The sequence below is a fragment of the Poecilia formosa genome, unplaced genomic scaffold (assembly GCF_000485575.1).
Source record: "Poecilia formosa unplaced genomic scaffold, Poecilia_formosa-5.1.2 Scaffold670, whole genome shotgun sequence".
Classification (NCBI taxonomy): domain Eukaryota; kingdom Metazoa; phylum Chordata; class Actinopteri; order Cyprinodontiformes; family Poeciliidae; genus Poecilia; species Poecilia formosa.
Genome location: NW_006800609.1, coordinates 202754 through 219777, shown reverse-complemented (window position 1 = coordinate 219777; position 17024 = coordinate 202754). Strand labels below are relative to the sequence as shown.

The following is a 17024-nucleotide window of genomic DNA, read 5'->3' as shown; positions in this document are numbered from 1 at the left end:
ACTTCACCAAAGTCCGTAAATATGAAAGTACACTTCGCTGCAGCAAACAGAAAGGGGAGGGAACTATGGCAACAGTCATTCTTTATTTATTTTAGATTATAATCAATTTTCCTATTTTCTCTTGCTCTTTATTTGAAAGTTTTGTTGGTGTTTATTTTTTGCTGTTTATTTTTTACATGTTTGACCAAAGTAGTCAACATATTGTTTTGACAGTTTCAGTTTTTCTACTATTTATTTTACATTGACCGTTCTGTTCTGAACTGCACTGACTGAACTAATGAAAGTTGTTTTTTCCATGTTTGACTGGTGTAACCCAAGTTACATTCTAGGATTAGAAATAATCCAAATTAAAGTCAATCCAAGTGATTTCTTAAAACTAGGTACGTCTGCTGGAGGAGGTGGCAAATTTTAAAAACACAGAGACAGCTAGATGGTGCAAAATTGGTGAGTTGTATTAATATTTACAATATATACAAGTTAGTCCACAATTTTAAAGTCCAAATGGGTTCCTTAAACCAAGGAAGTCAACCAGTATTTGTTGATGATGAAAGGGGAAAAAAAAACAAAAAAAAAAATAATCCAGTTCCTTCAGTGAAGACTTGTTGGGCTGAATCTCCAACCAGTTCGGAAGAGTTTCCTCAGACAATAGGCGTTGCATTTCCGGATCCACTAAACGGTTAGCTCGCCAGTCTGGTCAGCATGAAGCCAGACAATCCTTGCTGTATCCTAGACCCTTCAGCCACTCCTTGAGCGGGGGATCTGCAATACACCTGGCCTGTGTAAACAGGCCTAAATAATCAATTTACATGTACATGTATTTTCTTATAATTGCAGGAGTTTACATAATAATTAAATGCAACTTATGCAAAACAGTGTTTTTACACAACAGTAGTTTCGGTAAGCATTTCAATTTGAATGCGCTTTAGATCGGTGTATTACTACATCAGGCTGGGGAGGCTAGTGCTAGCATGCTAGCTCCCGAGCAAACACTCACCAGTTCCCTCTTGACCAACCGTGATCTTTACAACGTTCGGTTGATTGATCACACGTCTGCAAGTTAACAGAGGCACATGATATCTGAAAACCGCTTTGGGAACAGACCAGAAGCCTACCTGTACGTCAGGGTCCGACAGCGTTTCCTACCTAAGGTGCGATTAGCAGCCATATAAGCCGTAGCTGTCAATTTAGGACGCTGACGTGCAGCCGTCACATGACGTCAAAACCGCGCGAGAACAATGTTGTTCTCGCCTGGTTGGTGTTGAATAAATTAAGGAAAGGAGGATTTTAATTAACCTTTAAATAAAAATAAATAAAATTAGATCTAACAAAATGGAAAATAAAATAAACTGAATCTAATATAGAAAAATTATCCTGGTTACACTGGCTTGTGACACTATTGGTGGGTTTAAATGTGTTGTACTGGTGCAGAGTTAGCAGATAATTTTGTAATTCTGTACATTTACAAACATTTCTAACATAACTTTAACAAATGTTTTAAGTCCATTCAGCTGTTTTTCTGTATTGGATCGGAATCAACTGATGCAAAGCCTCAGATTTGGGTTTTGGTATTAGAAGTGAAGAGTTGAGTCTCTACCAGGGATCAGCATCGATATTTTAAAAGAGAAACTCAGTTTGTGTTCCTATCAGGTCTGGACCATCGCTGTGATGTTGCTTAGCAGGAAATTTAATCAGCTCCCTCATCTATTCGTATTGAATCTTTTCCTGGCTCAGGTCAGTTAAATTTGATACAGTTTTCATTAATATAATGCATATTTGCTCATATTTGCTCCAGTCTGCTACCTTAACCCTCTGCTTTGTGTGACAGTTCTTAGTGTGCATTAGCATGATCCTGTGGAACTTCCTGGTGAAACAAGAAGATAATTACCTCAGTAAAGTTCTCAGCTTCACTCTATTGTACGGATCTCTGTACAGCACTTACATCTGGACAGGTTTGTATTTGCCAGATGCTTAAAACAACATCAGTTCCTGTAAAGCAGCCAAATAAACATTTTATTCTTTGCTTCAGAGACATTTGGGCTTCTTTGTGTGTCCAGGTTTAATCCCTCTGTGTCTGGCTCTGACTAACAGAGATGATCTGCTGAGACTCAGACCTGGGCTCTTCATGGCTGTGGGCTGGGGGTGAGAATTCAGGGACAGGAGCCGTGGCATCCACAGAGAAAAGATGATCTTTTATTTATTATTTGGTTTTATATTTCTGTCTTGATTGAAGAAGATGACTCTGTGTGCCTTTGTATGAATTGAAGATAATTCTCTGGCGCTCCACTGGAAAGAGATGAATAATTTAGTTTAAGTATTCTGTCCTTGGTGTGTTTTTGTAGGATTCCCTTTTTGACGGTTGGAGTCCTTCTCATATCAGGAGAAAGGACAGAAACCCTCGACTCTGCCTTCTTCTATGGCAGAGCTCAGGTTGGAATCTTACGTTTTTATTGGAGATCCTCTGATCAGAACTGTGTGAATGATTTTGAATTTCCAGTTATTGTACAGCTTTGACTGCCATTTTTGATTTATCTTTAAGAAATATAACATGATGAGGTGATTTGCTGTGAGCTCACCAGGATAAAAAGCAGCAACTTTTCTCTTCAGCCTTCCTGTTCTCTGGCAAGCTGAACAAACTGCAGACATGTCTCTACATGATGCAGAAAAGGTTTTGTATAAAGAGCTTCTTACTAGAGGCGTGCAGTATTGCATATTTTGGTTTAAATCCGATATACAGCACCAGTATCACTGATACTTTTTATTCACTTTTGTAGCATCAAACTTCAGACTTTTTAGGTGTTGTGGTTTTTCCTTTACTTTTTTGTCATAACCTCAGACAAAATTTGGAGAAATTTTATATGTAAGTAAAGTAAAATTCTTTGATAACATATTAACATTACGCCCATAATCAATAGAAAAAAAAACATATGTTTACATGTTTTCCTGCATAAACAAAGTGCAAAACATTATTTGAGAACAATCAAATTTAAATATATGAGATAGTTAGAAAACTACAGTACCAAAAATAAAATATATTTTTATGAGTGAATTTGAATCTAAAGTATCGATCCTACCATGCTAGTATTGATCCGATACCAACTGGGTATTGATGTAATCGATATTTTGGATAGTTCTTCCCACTTCTACTTCTGATGTCTTTTAGCTTCTATAATGCTGAAAATAGCTAACTTTGACTGCTTTTTGTCTAGTAACAACATCAACACTGATGAATGTTGTACTTCCATATGGTGCATTTAGAAATCAGAAAAACTTTGTATTTTTGAGTTTCGAACTGGCCAAACACCAATTTTTTGTTTTTCTATTGGCACATCACCACTCTGTGTTTAAAATGTTTTTATTTCGTTGGTTTGTTACCTGGATAGGAAAACAACAGAATTGTGTTATTTTTATTTATTTCGGTCATCCTAACAATAACAAACCCCTTCATTTCCTTCTGCCTCAGATAATCAGCTCTGCTGTGGTTCTGGCTGTGAGCCTGGCCCTCGGTGCCATTTCTCTGATGGGTCTGAGCCAGGGGGGCCGGGAGCAGGTCGGGTACGAAGCCCTGAGCCGAGCTGCTGTCACCGGCATCAACGATGAACTGAGGGCTCCTGCTGACCTGGAAGATCAACAACAGCAGCAGCAGGAGGCCAACTCCACAAATTCTCCCACCTGCGACATCAATTCATGTAGTGCTGCTCTGTTTCTCTCTTTAATTTTAAGACATTTGAGTCTTTCAGACCTTGTTTTTATCCCCAGATGGACAAGTGTGTGACTGTTGCTCTGTTGTTAATAGTTTGTTCTCTTTTTGTCCTTTGTCTTGTCTCGTTGAGGAGATTTCCACAACATTTCTCCTCTCCAGACCAGGCCTGACATGATGGCCAGCACACAGAGCACAGGTAACAAACTTACAGTAATGACTTCATAAATGCACAAACTAGAAGGTAACGTAGTCAATATTTAGGCATGACATTTTAGTAATTCTGATAGACATTCAAAGAAACAGCTGTCTGTAATTTTACACATTCAACATTTCAACACTATTATTATTATTAGTAGTAGTATTAAAACTGCAGTATGTAACTTTTATGAATAATATGTTTTTTACATGTATGTTAAAACTCTTACTGTGTCATGACAGTATGGTATGAGTCAAAAACTTTGTGAAAAAATTTACTCCCTCCCTTTTCTCCCAGTGTTTCCAACGCTTGCTACAGAAATACACCACTTGGTCAGAAACAACCAGTCACAGTCACAGCCAGGAGTAGGGTCTTAGCGCTGTTGATCACTTTTGTGTACATGCTGCTCAGACCCTTACCTCGTGTACCCGAGGTTTAATGACAGCGCTTTGACCTTCCTTTTTCTGACTATCTGTTTTTGACCGGGAGCAGTGCATTTCTTAAGGTAGCAGTTGTAGCACTGGGAGGAGGTGAAGGAGCTTGATTAATATATTTTTTAACATATTAAAATTTGTAACTTTTTTAATCACATTAACAACATGATGACAGCTTTAACAAATATGTTAAAAACATAATTTCTTAGTAATAGTTATATGCTGCAGCTTCAAGGAAGGTTGAAGGAACCTCAATTCTAATTTCTGTTTTCCTGCTCCAGGCCACAGCGGGGCGCTGTGCGATGGACAGCAGCCGAGATCATCGGACTTGGAACAGCCGCTGGATTTGCCACCTCCAGGCCTTAGGAGCAGCGATGATAAGCAGACTGTGAGACACATGTTGCTCTGTTTGCTGCTCAGCGTCAGTCTGCTGGCGGTAAGCAGGAAGCAAAGAGGACAAATTGCAACTGATTGTTTCACAAAGAGAAATTAATAACCACCTTCAAATTTTAACTTCACTGCCTTGGATGGAGATCATAAATGAAGTGTAAGCAGTGGAAGACGTATTGCTGTCTCGTCATGTAGAATCTGTCCAGCTGTCTCTGGTGGCTGTTCAACAAAGATCCAGGTCGGCTTTACCTGGAGCTGCAGTTTTTCTGTGCTGTGGCCAACTATGGGCAGGTACCTCAGTGACTATGCTTTGTATCTCTGGCTCCATTTCTGTTACAGATATCAGCAAAACTTTGTTGATGCTATGCTAATATAAAAAAACCCACACAATTTCCCAAATGAAAGAAATCCAATTAAAATCACACGTGAATAAGCTTAGAGTGACAAGTCATTGAAAGCACGCCGCACCATCATCCCACCACTTCCTGTTGTCGTCTTTATCGTTTTTGCCACCAGTAACATCCAGGTCGTTGCTCATATTGATCATCTGGTCGCTGATCATGTGACTCGTGCGATGTGATAAATGTTTCCATTGAAGTTTGGTGAAATACACTAATTTCTATGCAGCCAAAAAACAACCTCGTGCAAAAACTTTTATAAAAAAAATTAACTATTTTTTTTCAAAATTGCCAAATTTATTTTCGCATTTCAAATTTGAACAATTATATAGTCAATGGAAATGCATGTGTGTGCTGTTGTAGGGAAGACTACAGCTTGTGCTTGTTTTTGCTTGCTGTTTCCCAGGGCTTCCTTTCATTTGGAATATTTGGTCTGGACAGACACCTCATCATTGTGCCGTTCAAGAAGAGGTGGGCTGAGATTTCAGCTGTGATTTCACACTGCTTTTGTAACGTCTTTTGAGAAAGTTCTGAAATAATGATGTTGTCCAGGTTTCTCAGCCTGTGGCATAATCGAGACGGAGAGGATTCGAGTCCGTCTGCTGTGCCTGAGGACGTCCGACTCACTTGTACCCAGTTTGTCCGCTACCACAAAGACCAGTGTGTACAAGACATAGTACACACTCACAGGTATGAGGGACACAGTTGGCACATTCTGTAGTGCGTTGTAAGAGTATCTATAACTGTTTGAGTATCATGATAAATAAAAAGCTAAAAAGTGTGCCTTGCCTTTGTATTCAGCCATTCAATACTTTGAATAACACTTTTTGCTGTAATTACAGCTAAAGGTATTCCAGGGATATCTTTGTCCATTCTACTATGCAAAATAACTCAGTCTAACTGGATGGAGAGCATCTCTAGATATCAATTTTCAAGTTTTCCCAATGATTGCCAGTTGTATTTGTAGGCAGACTTCTATCTAAATCTTTCAATAGTAACTGAATGTTGGGATATGCCTTGGGTATGCTTGCATCAGCCTTGGATGTCCTACCATTATCCTTGGATGTGCTAATGTTAGCCTTGGATAACATTAGCTAATGTTAGCTAGCATTAGCCTTGCCCGGCATTAGTTGCCAAGGGCTTCTTGATTGATGCCTTCCTCATTTAGTATGTCAGCTTAAGGAGACAGACACGTCTTTGTAACTGTTGGAATTGTCCCCTTGTTATGGGATATTGTTTGATATACTATAGTCTTGTTTTTAACTTCTTCATGACTTTACCTGTGCTCTATGTGCTGTTCTGTTTGGTCTTCTTCATTCTAATGTTCTCTAGCACCCTCCTGAGTTCAGAACCGCTGCAGTTTCTCTAAGACTTAATAACACTTGGACAGTTTTAAATGGATTTTCTTCATCAGTAACAGTGTAAAGGGGGTTGAACACAAATGTATGACATATTTCTGTTTTTGATTATTTTTAAATAATAAAAATAGGCTATTTTCATTTACTGTCTAGTTCACAATTGCTCAGTCTGAGGTTGTGAAGTGAAGCAAAGTCTAAAAGGTCAAGGAGCATGGATAAATATTTTTCGTTGTTTGGAATTTGCTGTATATATTACAACAGATTTCATCGTAGGTTTGGAAAATGTGTGCAAAATGTACTGATCTTCAAATAACATCTTATGGTGGTTCCAGTTTTCTGATTCTGACTTTTTACTGGTGATGCTGCATGAATCTTCAAGTAGCTATTACTGTCTTGTTTCCCTCAGAGCAACATAAATATTGCCTAAACATGAAAACTTTCCACCCTATTGAAAAGACCCAGGCACTACAATTTTATGCCTCTTGGCTGATGCTCTTTGCTTTTCTCCAAACAAGTTCCTATTCTTCTTTCACCTTTCATCTCAGATGAATTAATCCTTTCCTTGCTTTTTCTCTCCCTGTCTCTGCCATATTTCCTTTGCTTGGTTGCTTCCTGCGCTCCCCTCCTCTTCATCACCACCTAGTGGCTCAGGGGAGAGTGTGAATGCTTCGACAGGTGAATCATTCCTCTAATTGTCACAGGTTTGGAGAAGTGAAGCAGGAGAATGGAATTGGACGTTGCTTTTCCCATCATCCCCAGTATTTAAACACAAATCCTCAGAGACATGGCAAGTCACAGAATCTGCACTGGAATTACAGTCCAGACGAATCATGCAACCAAACTTCACTTCCTTCCAACATGGAGGTGCCGGATGAACATCTCAGATACATTTCTACCCTTCAGGGACACGATGACCTCTACTCAAGCCTGCCCTAGTCCATCTTTCGAGGGAGTGACTTGGTGGACTGGTTAATGAAGCAAGGTTTGTGCACCAGACGGACTGAGGCGAAACATTACGCCGTTCGTCTTCAGCGAAGGGGAGTGGTGAGCCACCTGACAGGCCAGCAGAGCTTCAGGGACGAGCCCACTCTAACCTACTACTTCCTGCAGGTGGAGGGACGGCCCTAGAACATCTGAGAGGACGAACAGAAACTTTGGGGTGCCAAACAGGAAGTGCCTTATGGTGAAATTACCACAAGATACTAGCTGGATTGTTGCAAGACCCAAAGACTCTGTGCAGAATTACATTACCCACCAAAATCTGTTTTATGGGGAGAAAATCCTTTTGCACTGTAAAAGTATTAAGTAGTGCTTCTCCATTTTCATAAGAAAAACAACAAAACTAGTCTTGACCTCTGACAGGAGGTCATAAAATCAACATCCAGGATTTTCCAATCATTCCCTGTCTGAGCTCCAGGTCAGGGTACTAACACTCTTCAATGTGGAAGCTGTTACTGAGGTACAAAGTGTCAACTGTAGGAATTTTTAGTGACAACAGTTTCTGTTGCCATAGTCCCCTCCCCTTTCTGTTTGCTGCAGCGAAGTGTACTTTCATATTTACGGACTTTGGTGAAGTGTATTACCCACAAGTCATTGCTGCATGTGATGTTTTGAGCTAAAAGGTGGATTGTATGTATGCGTACTGACTATGGCAAGCTGTTTTAACATAAATTCGGTTTCGTCTGACTATCCGTAATTACATTCCAGATATCTAAAAATGCATTTTGACTAGACAAAACTACATTTTGACTATCCAGAATGGTAATTTAAGGTATCTGTATTTACATTCTGACTAGTAAGAATAATAATTAAAGATTACATTTTGACTAGACAAAATTCCTTTCAAGATATCTCAAATGTCGTCACTGAATCTGTCATTTGACGGGACACATATCCGTAATTACGATTTAAGATATCTTCAACACAATTATGACTATTCAAAATTACAATTTTAGATATCTGAATTAAGAATGACGTGGAAACCTCTTTGTGGTGTCCAAACAGTCGCCTGCAGAATTTTATGTTTCCTGCACAAAATTGTCAGTAAATGCCACAAATTAGAAAGGGCTCGACAATGTTGGAAATGCAGAGATAGCAAAACTTCATAAACTATAAGACTGCTTCTGATATCTGCAAAGAATTTCCTGTTTATTCATTTCCGACGAACCGAATGCACTTAAAAACAGCTTTGAAAAGCTAAAATTGCTATTGTCAAACCATTTTCAACATGAAAGCGGCGAATTTTCAAACATCTTTTTTCGTTTTCTCTATTTTTCATTGTTTTATTAAACTGTCAAATTGCTACGTAAGTCAGGGACGTTTTGACTAGACAGAATACTAATTCAAGATATCAGTAATGTCATTCTGACTAGTCGGCATGCCAATTTAAGATACCTTAAATAGAAAAGCTGTGTAATTCAAGATATCTCGAATTCATTTAGAGATATCGTAAAAGGAATTTTGACTAGTCAAAATTACAATTCAAGACATCTTTAATTTAGTTTTGCCTAGTCATTATTTGATTTTAAGATATCTATAATTTAGTTTTCACTAGTCAAAACTGCATATCTCCTATCCAAAAATACATTTAAGATGTAATTTAATTGTAGATATCTGAAATGTGTATTTCAGATAGTAATTCATTGTAGATATCTTGAATTAAAGTCTCCACACAAGTCAATGGTAAGTCTGACATCATTTCGACTACTCAGAATGTAATTAGAGATATCTCAAATAGTTACTTTGTCTATCGAAATATAATTAGAGATATCTTAAATCGCTAAAACATCTAGTCACAAAACAATTAGAGATATCTGGAATGTAAGGGCGGTGTTACACCTGTAAAACCTAATTTATGTTAAAACGGCTTGCCATATATTGTCCCAATTCTCACATTTTCGCACGCTTGTAAACCCTCGTGCATAGTGACTCCACACTTCAAAGAGGGCACACGGTGCGCAATTATGGCAAGCCGTAAGACGAAACTGAATTTATGTTAAAAAGGCTTGCCACAGGGCAATGAACATTGGGAGAGGGTCACTAATGTATGGCTAGTCATGTGACACTGAAATCACGCGAGAATAGACACACTGAATGGTCTTTGTTCTCCTTTGATTTATTTTTGGTATTCTTGAAATTATTATTATTTTTATTAAATAAATCTTTAAATTAATAAATTAAGTACAACTGAATCTAACAAATGGAGAAAAATACCTCGTTGCATTTACACTAAACCATAAAATGTAAAATTGTTAAAATATATAGTATTTGAACAGTATTTATAACGTGTATCACCTTTGTGACACACTTTATAAATACATGTCCTGTATCTTTTATTGTTTTAATTATTCAATCTTATTATGTATTGTGCTTTTATCACCTCTTTTTATTTCAATGGTTTCATTACGCAGCAGTTCTATACTGTTCCTGCGTATTCTTACCGATCTGTCTGCATGAAATGTGGCATAAGAATAAAAGTATGATCCCTCACCATGATATATTTCCACTGTACTGCACAAATATTGATGAATGTTTCAGATCATCAGACATGTTTTATTCTAGACAAATATAACCCGAATAAATACAAAAAGCAAACTAAGCCACGGAGTCCTAGAGGACAAATACTTTTTCAAAGCACTGCATGTGTTTAAATGTTAGTGAGCAATATGTTTTATTTCATTTATAAATTCTTAAGTTAATATTTATCAATTATATGTTAATTCCACAGTAAACATACTTAGAGCTACTGGCCGAATGAAAATACGACTGACGTAGAAATATCACTATGTTTCACTTTAAAACGGAAATTCAAGTACAGTTTATTTACCCTGCCTTCTAGTGGTCGTTGTGTTAAATTGCATGTTAACATTGCATTCAAAAATATGTTAATATTTCACAGAAATGAAGAAATATTTCTATATATTTTGGATAATAGTATATGCTAGCTAAGTAGAGAAAAAAAAAACATGTCCATGTGTACTGAAGAAAGCTGTCTCTCACCAGGCTGCTATACGATCCGTGCACCGAACACTGGCAGAATGTCAACCGTCATATGCGGCTTGCCTTTCGGAAAGTGACACCTTCTTTTAGCCGGTGCCGTCCAACGGAACCAGAACACGTCAACCTGTCGTCCACCGGCGTACTTCCTCTGTGCTTAAACTGAGTTGTTGTTGAAAGTTGCCGGTCAGCAGTAAAGTTTCTCTGGACGGGACAACATGCGCTCCTTAGCGGGACTAACTGGCATCGTGGCGACTGCAAGTGTCTATCTCTACCTGCTGTCGACGCACCTTCCCCCGGGACCGACGCAGCTCCAGCCGGGGTCTGAGCAGGAGGGAGAGGCCGACCGAGAGTACAGGTAGGAACACACTGTCTTAAATGAAATACAGTTCAACCTGAGGGTACTAGAGCCACACAGATACTTATTTATTTTATTTTTCTGCATAAGTCTACCAGAAGGTTCAATCGACTATATTTTATCTTCTTAATTCTAAACAAATTAGAAATAAGCTAGTCAATCTTTAGCTTATTTCTTTAGAAACTGTAGAGTACTCGCTATTTAGACCAATATTAGATTAATTTTTAGATTATTATGTAGAGGGACTCCTCTTATTGCAATCCAGAAAAGGAATTAGAACGAAATTAGAATCCAGAAAGAATTCTTCCAGAACAGGAACACTTAGTTTTTGTTATTACTGTACTTAGAAACTGTGGAGTACTCGTTACTTTTACCAATTTAGGGTATTTAGACCAAAGGATACTTACTTATACTTATCTAGCAACGCTGAATAGGAGAACCTAGTTTGTTTACTTTGGATTCGCTTTTTCTTCTTTTGCTCTTTCTTTTGGTTTGTTATTTTGTTTGCATTTCCTTTTAATTCCTGTAAAGCACTATGTATTGCCTTGTTGCAGAAAATGTGATATATAAATAAAATTACCTTCACATTTTTTTACCTTTTATTATTATAGAAGTCATACTTTTCATAATTGTGATATTTTTATCTTATCTTCTAACTTAAATGAAGGTCATCAGCCTGTAGACCTCAGTTTAATAAGCCAAAGTGCTATTATGTATTTTAGGCATTGTTGTAGATATGGTTCACAATGTCCGAAATTTATGTATTATTTTGTTGCGGTCAGAACTCCGCTGGGGGTCAATTTCCAAATCAACTTTGATTTGAAATCAAAGTAAATAATAACAATAATAATAATTAAAAGGGACGCTTTTATTGTTGCTACTAAAAAAAATTAATTACAAATAAACTGAAAGATAATACTGGTAGTTGATGTGTGTGATGTCATTTTGTGTTATTTTCTTATTTTGTGGTTTGCAAGCTAAGAATATAAATGATAAACTGCTTTTAATGTTGGTAGTTTTTTTTCAAGGGTTTATTATTCAAAACACCTCGTTCATTTAGATTTTTAGATTTAACCTTTATCTACTGTTCCAGTTATCAAACAAGAATAAGATGCTAATATTAGTTGGTTATTTAGTTCAACTGGCTGATTAACCAGCTCAATTAGCTGGTTAATTGAGCTGGTCCAACTAAGAGTTGGCTGCTTAGAAAAAATGCTCTAAACTTGTTACGCAACTTTATTCTCTGTTATCTTAACAGAGATTAGATCAGTTTCCACACCATAACTGTCAAGAAATGTTTTGATTCTTTTAAGTGTTAACCTTCTTTCTGCCAGCCGACTAACAGTGGCCGGTAAGGTGGGAGCTGGATTTGTTTCTGTTAAATAAGAAACACAATTAAAATGAATAAGATTGTTCATCAAAAAACATTGTATGCCACAATCCTCCAACTACTTCCTGTCATCTTCTTCTTCCTGGTTTTTGCCAGTGGTAACATCTGATTGTTGACCATGTGATGTGAAAAAAGTGTTTCCATTGGACTTTTGAGGAATAAACCAATTTTAATACGACAAAAAACCCCACCTCATTCTAGCACTAAGAATTTTCGAAAATGCCATTTCCGTTATGATTAAATTTATTTTCAAAATGTCAAATTGCGCAACTGCATGGTCAATGGAAATGCAATTAATGACTACATTTTCTACTATTAGACCTTCTGAAGTGGAATAAAAAGGTAAGTAATAGGAAGCAGCAAATCTTCTGATGAGCCAGTCATATCTATTTCAAAAGCCAAAGGGGATTCCCCGAAGCTGAGACAAGGTGACCCGTAATCCAAGTGAATGGGTCACCACCAGGAGATTTCAGCAACTTAAAAACCAGAAATGATGTTTCACACATCTTAGAATACCAAAATAATCCCCTAAGCTATTTTGTTATGTTAAACTTTAAGATATTGTGCATTAAATAAAACCCCAACACTTGGGGAGTTTAAATTTATAGTTAAATGTGACACTGCAGAGGGATGATAGAATAACACTGAGCCAGACTCTCTGAGGCCAAATGCAGAAAGCATTTATGTGTGTGTGCGTTTTTCATGCGCGCGTGTGTGTGTGGGTGCTTGTGCCTAGTAAATCGATATTACGATCATGACTAACTGATCCAGGCATCTTGTAAACTAAATTCCCTTTAGTAGGTTTTTTTTCTTAGTCAAAGGAAACTGAAAGGTTAACTGTTCATGTTGGGGTGAGTGATGTTAACCCTGATGCGATTGGTGGGTTGATCCCACATCTGTCCGTTCCTCTCTGTATGTGTGTGTGTGCGTGTGTGTGTGCGCGTGTGTGTGTGGCGTGTTCTGCTGAGGCAGAACATGTTTCATAGAGTCAGCTGTAAGTATCCCTCCTCAAATACTGTACATACATCCATTCAGTTTCACGTGTCGGGCTGTTTCCACGTCAACCACCCAGTGGACCAGTAAGAGGGCTGGATGTTTGTCCTCTGACTAGTAAGAATAAGCAATGCTGGACCTCAAAGCAGGTGGCAGAGGAAAGTTGGCAGCTTGAGTTTCAAATCAGGGTGGGGAGGCGGACAGACGGGAGATTTTCTTTTTGCAGTGCGAGTTTTCAGAAATGTCTTCTAGTCTCTTCTCAAGTCTACAAGCTGTGATGCTATTTCTATCTTTGAATTGAATGTATCCAGTTACTCTTTGACTCAGAGATACAGAGCATGGTCACTGATTCTTCTATAGTTCTGTTTTTCTGTCTGGTTTCAAGTTTTTGCCCTGTTTGTATTTCAACTATTTAAACTGAGACGAAAGCCATTTTCTACTTAAGATTAGGGATGCACAGATTTCAACATTTGGGCCGATATTGATAGCCAATATTAATATTACTTAGCAGGTAACTGAATGTTATCCTAAGCAGTAACTATTATGTCAGAAAATCTCCAAGACTGAAAACATTATTTGTTTTTTGAAGTTAAATGAGTAACTGGATCCTTTCTGCGTTGTGCTGGTTTTATTGAATGATCAGGGCCGTGACACGAGATTTCTTTGAAACTGATGGTTTCTCGATTTATTTCTGACGAGAACAACAAACGGAAAACAATTGTGTTATGGCTGCCTGCTCCAACTCCTCTCCTGCAGGACAACATGACCAAAGGGGGAAGACCATGTCTCACATGTTTTAAGTAATCAAAATCTTTTTTACACAACATACTTGATGAGAATGTAGTGGGTTGAGAAACAGTAAAAAAAAATAATACACCCCCTATTTTTTAATTAGAATTAGTCCTGGCTACTGTCTTCGTTTTTTATTCTTTCTTTTCCCAAAAAACAGGGAGAACGGGTTTTCTGGCTCTGGGCATGCGCAGCTCAGCATAAACGAGCTCTTGCTGGAGTAACATTATAACTCGCTTCCTCTGATCCACAGGTAGGATAAAAGGCAACTCTTATAAACCCATAAAAACAGCTTCTTTAAATATATTGTGTAATTTTAGACAGTTTTATACTAAGCTTTGACATGTGTCAAAGCTTAACATAAGCTTAGCAGTACCATAGCAGTCCTAGCTTGATTTTTGTTGAAGCCATTGAGATTTTGAACTTATTTAAATTACTTAATTAGTGACTGTTATATTTGTATTTGGGATATTGGTGTTTGGGAAATGCTTGGCATAGTTTGTTTTTTTTCTCATAAAGGTGTATTTTTTGTGATGAGCTTAATCTCCTTTATAACCGCTATAGCGGTTATAACTCGCAAACATTGGTATTTACAGTGTGTTGTAGATGGAATGTTGTGTTCAGTTTGGTTGTTAACTTTGGATCAGATTTTCTTTATTTTTTGTAATTATGTTGTTTTATTTATGCATGTTTTATTTTATTTCCTTGTAAAGACTCCGGATGTTGACTGAATGTGAATTATACTGTAATTGTATTTTGTTTATTTATTTTTTCTTTAATTGAAAATGTTGTTAGAATAAACAAGCTCTTGCTGGAGTAACATAACAACTCGCTTCCTCTGAGATCCACAGATATTGGTTGCACAGGATTCTTCTGCCTGTGCGCCACTTGATACTGGCTCAGATTCCCCCTAGATCTGGTGCCGGTAACAATAACAACAAACAAAAACAGCCGTGTTATGGCTTCCCCCTCCAAGGAACACAAAAGTACATCACAGAACTAAAGTTAATTCCTGCTAATTTGTGATTGTAGCTTCACTTAAATATTTACATTACAGAATGGATTAATATATTACAATAGTGATAACAAAAACTAACTTAGTAGATCTATAAATAAACTGGATGTATTTAGATGAAAAATAAACACCACACACCTCTCCCACAGGACAACATGACAAAAGGGGAGGGTGTAAATTTCCCATAGCAATTAAATAATCACATCAAAAGTTAGAAACACTGTTGCTGCACTCTTTAGTGCTTTCTTTGACTAGTACATATATTAGTGTGTGTGAGAGAATGTGTCAGTGACAGATATTTTAGAACGGCACTTTGTGAAGTTCAGTCCATTCACTTGTATTAGCTTACTGGCAGATATGTCACATTAAATATGGCGGACACTGTGACGTATCGCAGCAAACGTACCAACCTGCTCAATGAAGCATCGAAGTGTTCATGTCTATATGCCCATGTGTGTAAAGGGTGCAAACAATTTAAAGACAAAACCACAGAATAAAAAACAAAAAGGAGGGGCTTCCAATCCTAAAGTAACACGGTTAAAACAATGACAGAGTTTTTAGAGGTGTTTTAGTCAGGTAAGTAACAATACGAATAACCAAACAAAAAAGACATTTTGTGTAATTATAACAAAAGAAAAATACAACCAGGTTACAAATGCCCCCTAGCAAAGTGACTAATTTAGAGATGGGTGAAGTTTCCAGATTGACCATCAGGTATATTAAGATAAACCAATACTTTTGCTTTGTAGAAGTGTCTCCCTGCTCTAAATTGGTGACATTACATTTAGATTTTCAGTCACGACTAGAACATATTATGCTGAACAGTTACCATAAACGTTTAGCATAACACGTTTATGCTAAAACATGCAGGAACATTTTCAAACCAACCCAAAATTTTGGGGAATAAATGCAAAGGTTCTTGAAAGTACTGCACAGTCAATATGATTTTCCATTTGAATCGGGTTAAGATTGGACCATTGAATGGGCCATTTTGTTCTCTTTTTCAGTCAATCTGTTGTCAAATTTCTTTGCTGTGCTTTAGGTTAATTGTTATTGTGTTCCATCAGTCATATCACAACTTGATTTTAGTAGCGAATTAAAAAACTCACATAAGTGTACTATGGTGTGTTCCTCTGGTTTTCTGTCCAGGCTGAAGTTCCCATCAGACCTGGAGTCACTACGGGAACTGGCCAATATGCTCAAGTTTTACAAAACAGAGAACTACAGCTACGTTCTGCTGCTGTTCTGTAGCGCCTACCTCTATAAGCAGTCCTTTGCCATACCTGGCTCCTCTTTCCTGGTGAGCCACACACTGACAGAAACTGAACAAAAGCAGAGAAACAAACACTTCCCTCCATGTAATCTGTCCTGTTTCAGAACATGTTGGGGGGAGCGATTTTCGGACCCTGGGTGGGTCTGATACTGACCTGCCTGCTCGCCACTTTCGGCTCCACGTTCTGCTTCCTGCTGTCCTCAGCGTTTGGGAAGCAGTATGTGATTCACTTCTTCCCAGAGAAAGTGGCTTTGCTGCAGATGAAGGTAGGTATCTTCACCAGATTGGTCATTTATCCTTTATTTGTGTGGTAAACGAGAATGTGCACTTTTTTTTTTTTGAAGGATTTAACTTGTTTTCTGGTGATATTCTGGATGTTTTCCGAATGTCAGAAATGTTGACCCAACTGGAAATGAAGCAGGAAAACCTGAATCATTTTTTAAAAAGTCATAAATGACTTTTAAAACATGATTTACGTATTAATTTATAAATGTCATAGTTTCAAACTAAATATTTCATTAGAAAGATAAATATTTCTTAAGTCAATTGAATATTTAACTTCAAACCACATATTTTGTTAAATAAATATTTATTTAGCAAGCCAGGTAGTTTGTTTCCAAACTAAATATTTAGTCCAAAACTAAACATTTAGTTAGCAAGCTAAATATTTAAATTACAAACTAAACATGTAGTTCAAAACTAAAAATTTAGTTAGCAAGAAAAATAATTGGCTT

At 37.4% G+C, this 17024-nt stretch overlaps 2 protein-coding genes and 1 long non-coding RNA gene across 5 annotated transcripts in view; 2 read left to right on the top strand and 1 right to left on the bottom strand.

Annotated features, from left to right (window-relative positions):
- LOC103130768 (integral membrane protein GPR155-like) overlaps positions 1-10736 on the top strand; it is a 12068-nt gene extending 1332 nt beyond the window's left edge. Inside the window, exons 2-12 of one of the 3 annotated variants that reach the window (XM_016666163.1) lie at positions 1648-1731; positions 1826-1949; positions 2055-2139; positions 2340-2427; positions 3461-3686; positions 3834-3896; positions 4612-4766; positions 4916-5011; positions 5525-5589; positions 5671-5808; positions 10479-10736. In XM_016666163.1, coding sequence (XP_016521649.1) covers positions 1648-1731; positions 1826-1949; positions 2055-2139; positions 2340-2427; positions 3461-3686; positions 3834-3896; positions 4612-4766; positions 4916-5011; positions 5525-5589; positions 5671-5808; positions 10479-10638 — 1284 coding nt within the window. In that variant the 3' untranslated portion in view covers positions 10639-10736. Of the gene's footprint in view, positions 1-1647; positions 1732-1825; positions 1950-2054; positions 2140-2339; positions 2428-3460; positions 3687-3833; positions 3897-4611; positions 4767-4915; positions 5012-5524; positions 5590-5670; positions 5809-7119; positions 8163-10478 lie in introns of those variants that run through there. The other 2 variants (XM_007542264.2, XM_016666164.1) reach the window with 2 other exon arrangements.
- On the bottom strand, positions 430-1641 carry LOC107834576 (uncharacterized). The gene is made up of 2 exons (XR_001660372.1): positions 995-1641; positions 430-775 (listed from the first exon to the last, which is right to left on the bottom strand). It is a non-coding gene; the product is annotated as an uncharacterized LOC107834576 (long non-coding RNA).
- Positions 10670-17024, top strand: part of LOC103130767 (transmembrane protein 41A-B-like) — a 10865-nt gene continuing 4510 nt past the window's right edge. The window contains exons 1-3 of the mRNA XM_007542263.2: positions 10670-10830; positions 16167-16317; positions 16395-16556. Of these exons, the coding sequence (XP_007542325.1) occupies positions 10691-10830; positions 16167-16317; positions 16395-16556 (453 nt within the window). The 5' untranslated portion in view covers positions 10670-10690. The remainder of the gene's footprint in view (positions 10831-16166; positions 16318-16394; positions 16557-17024) is intronic.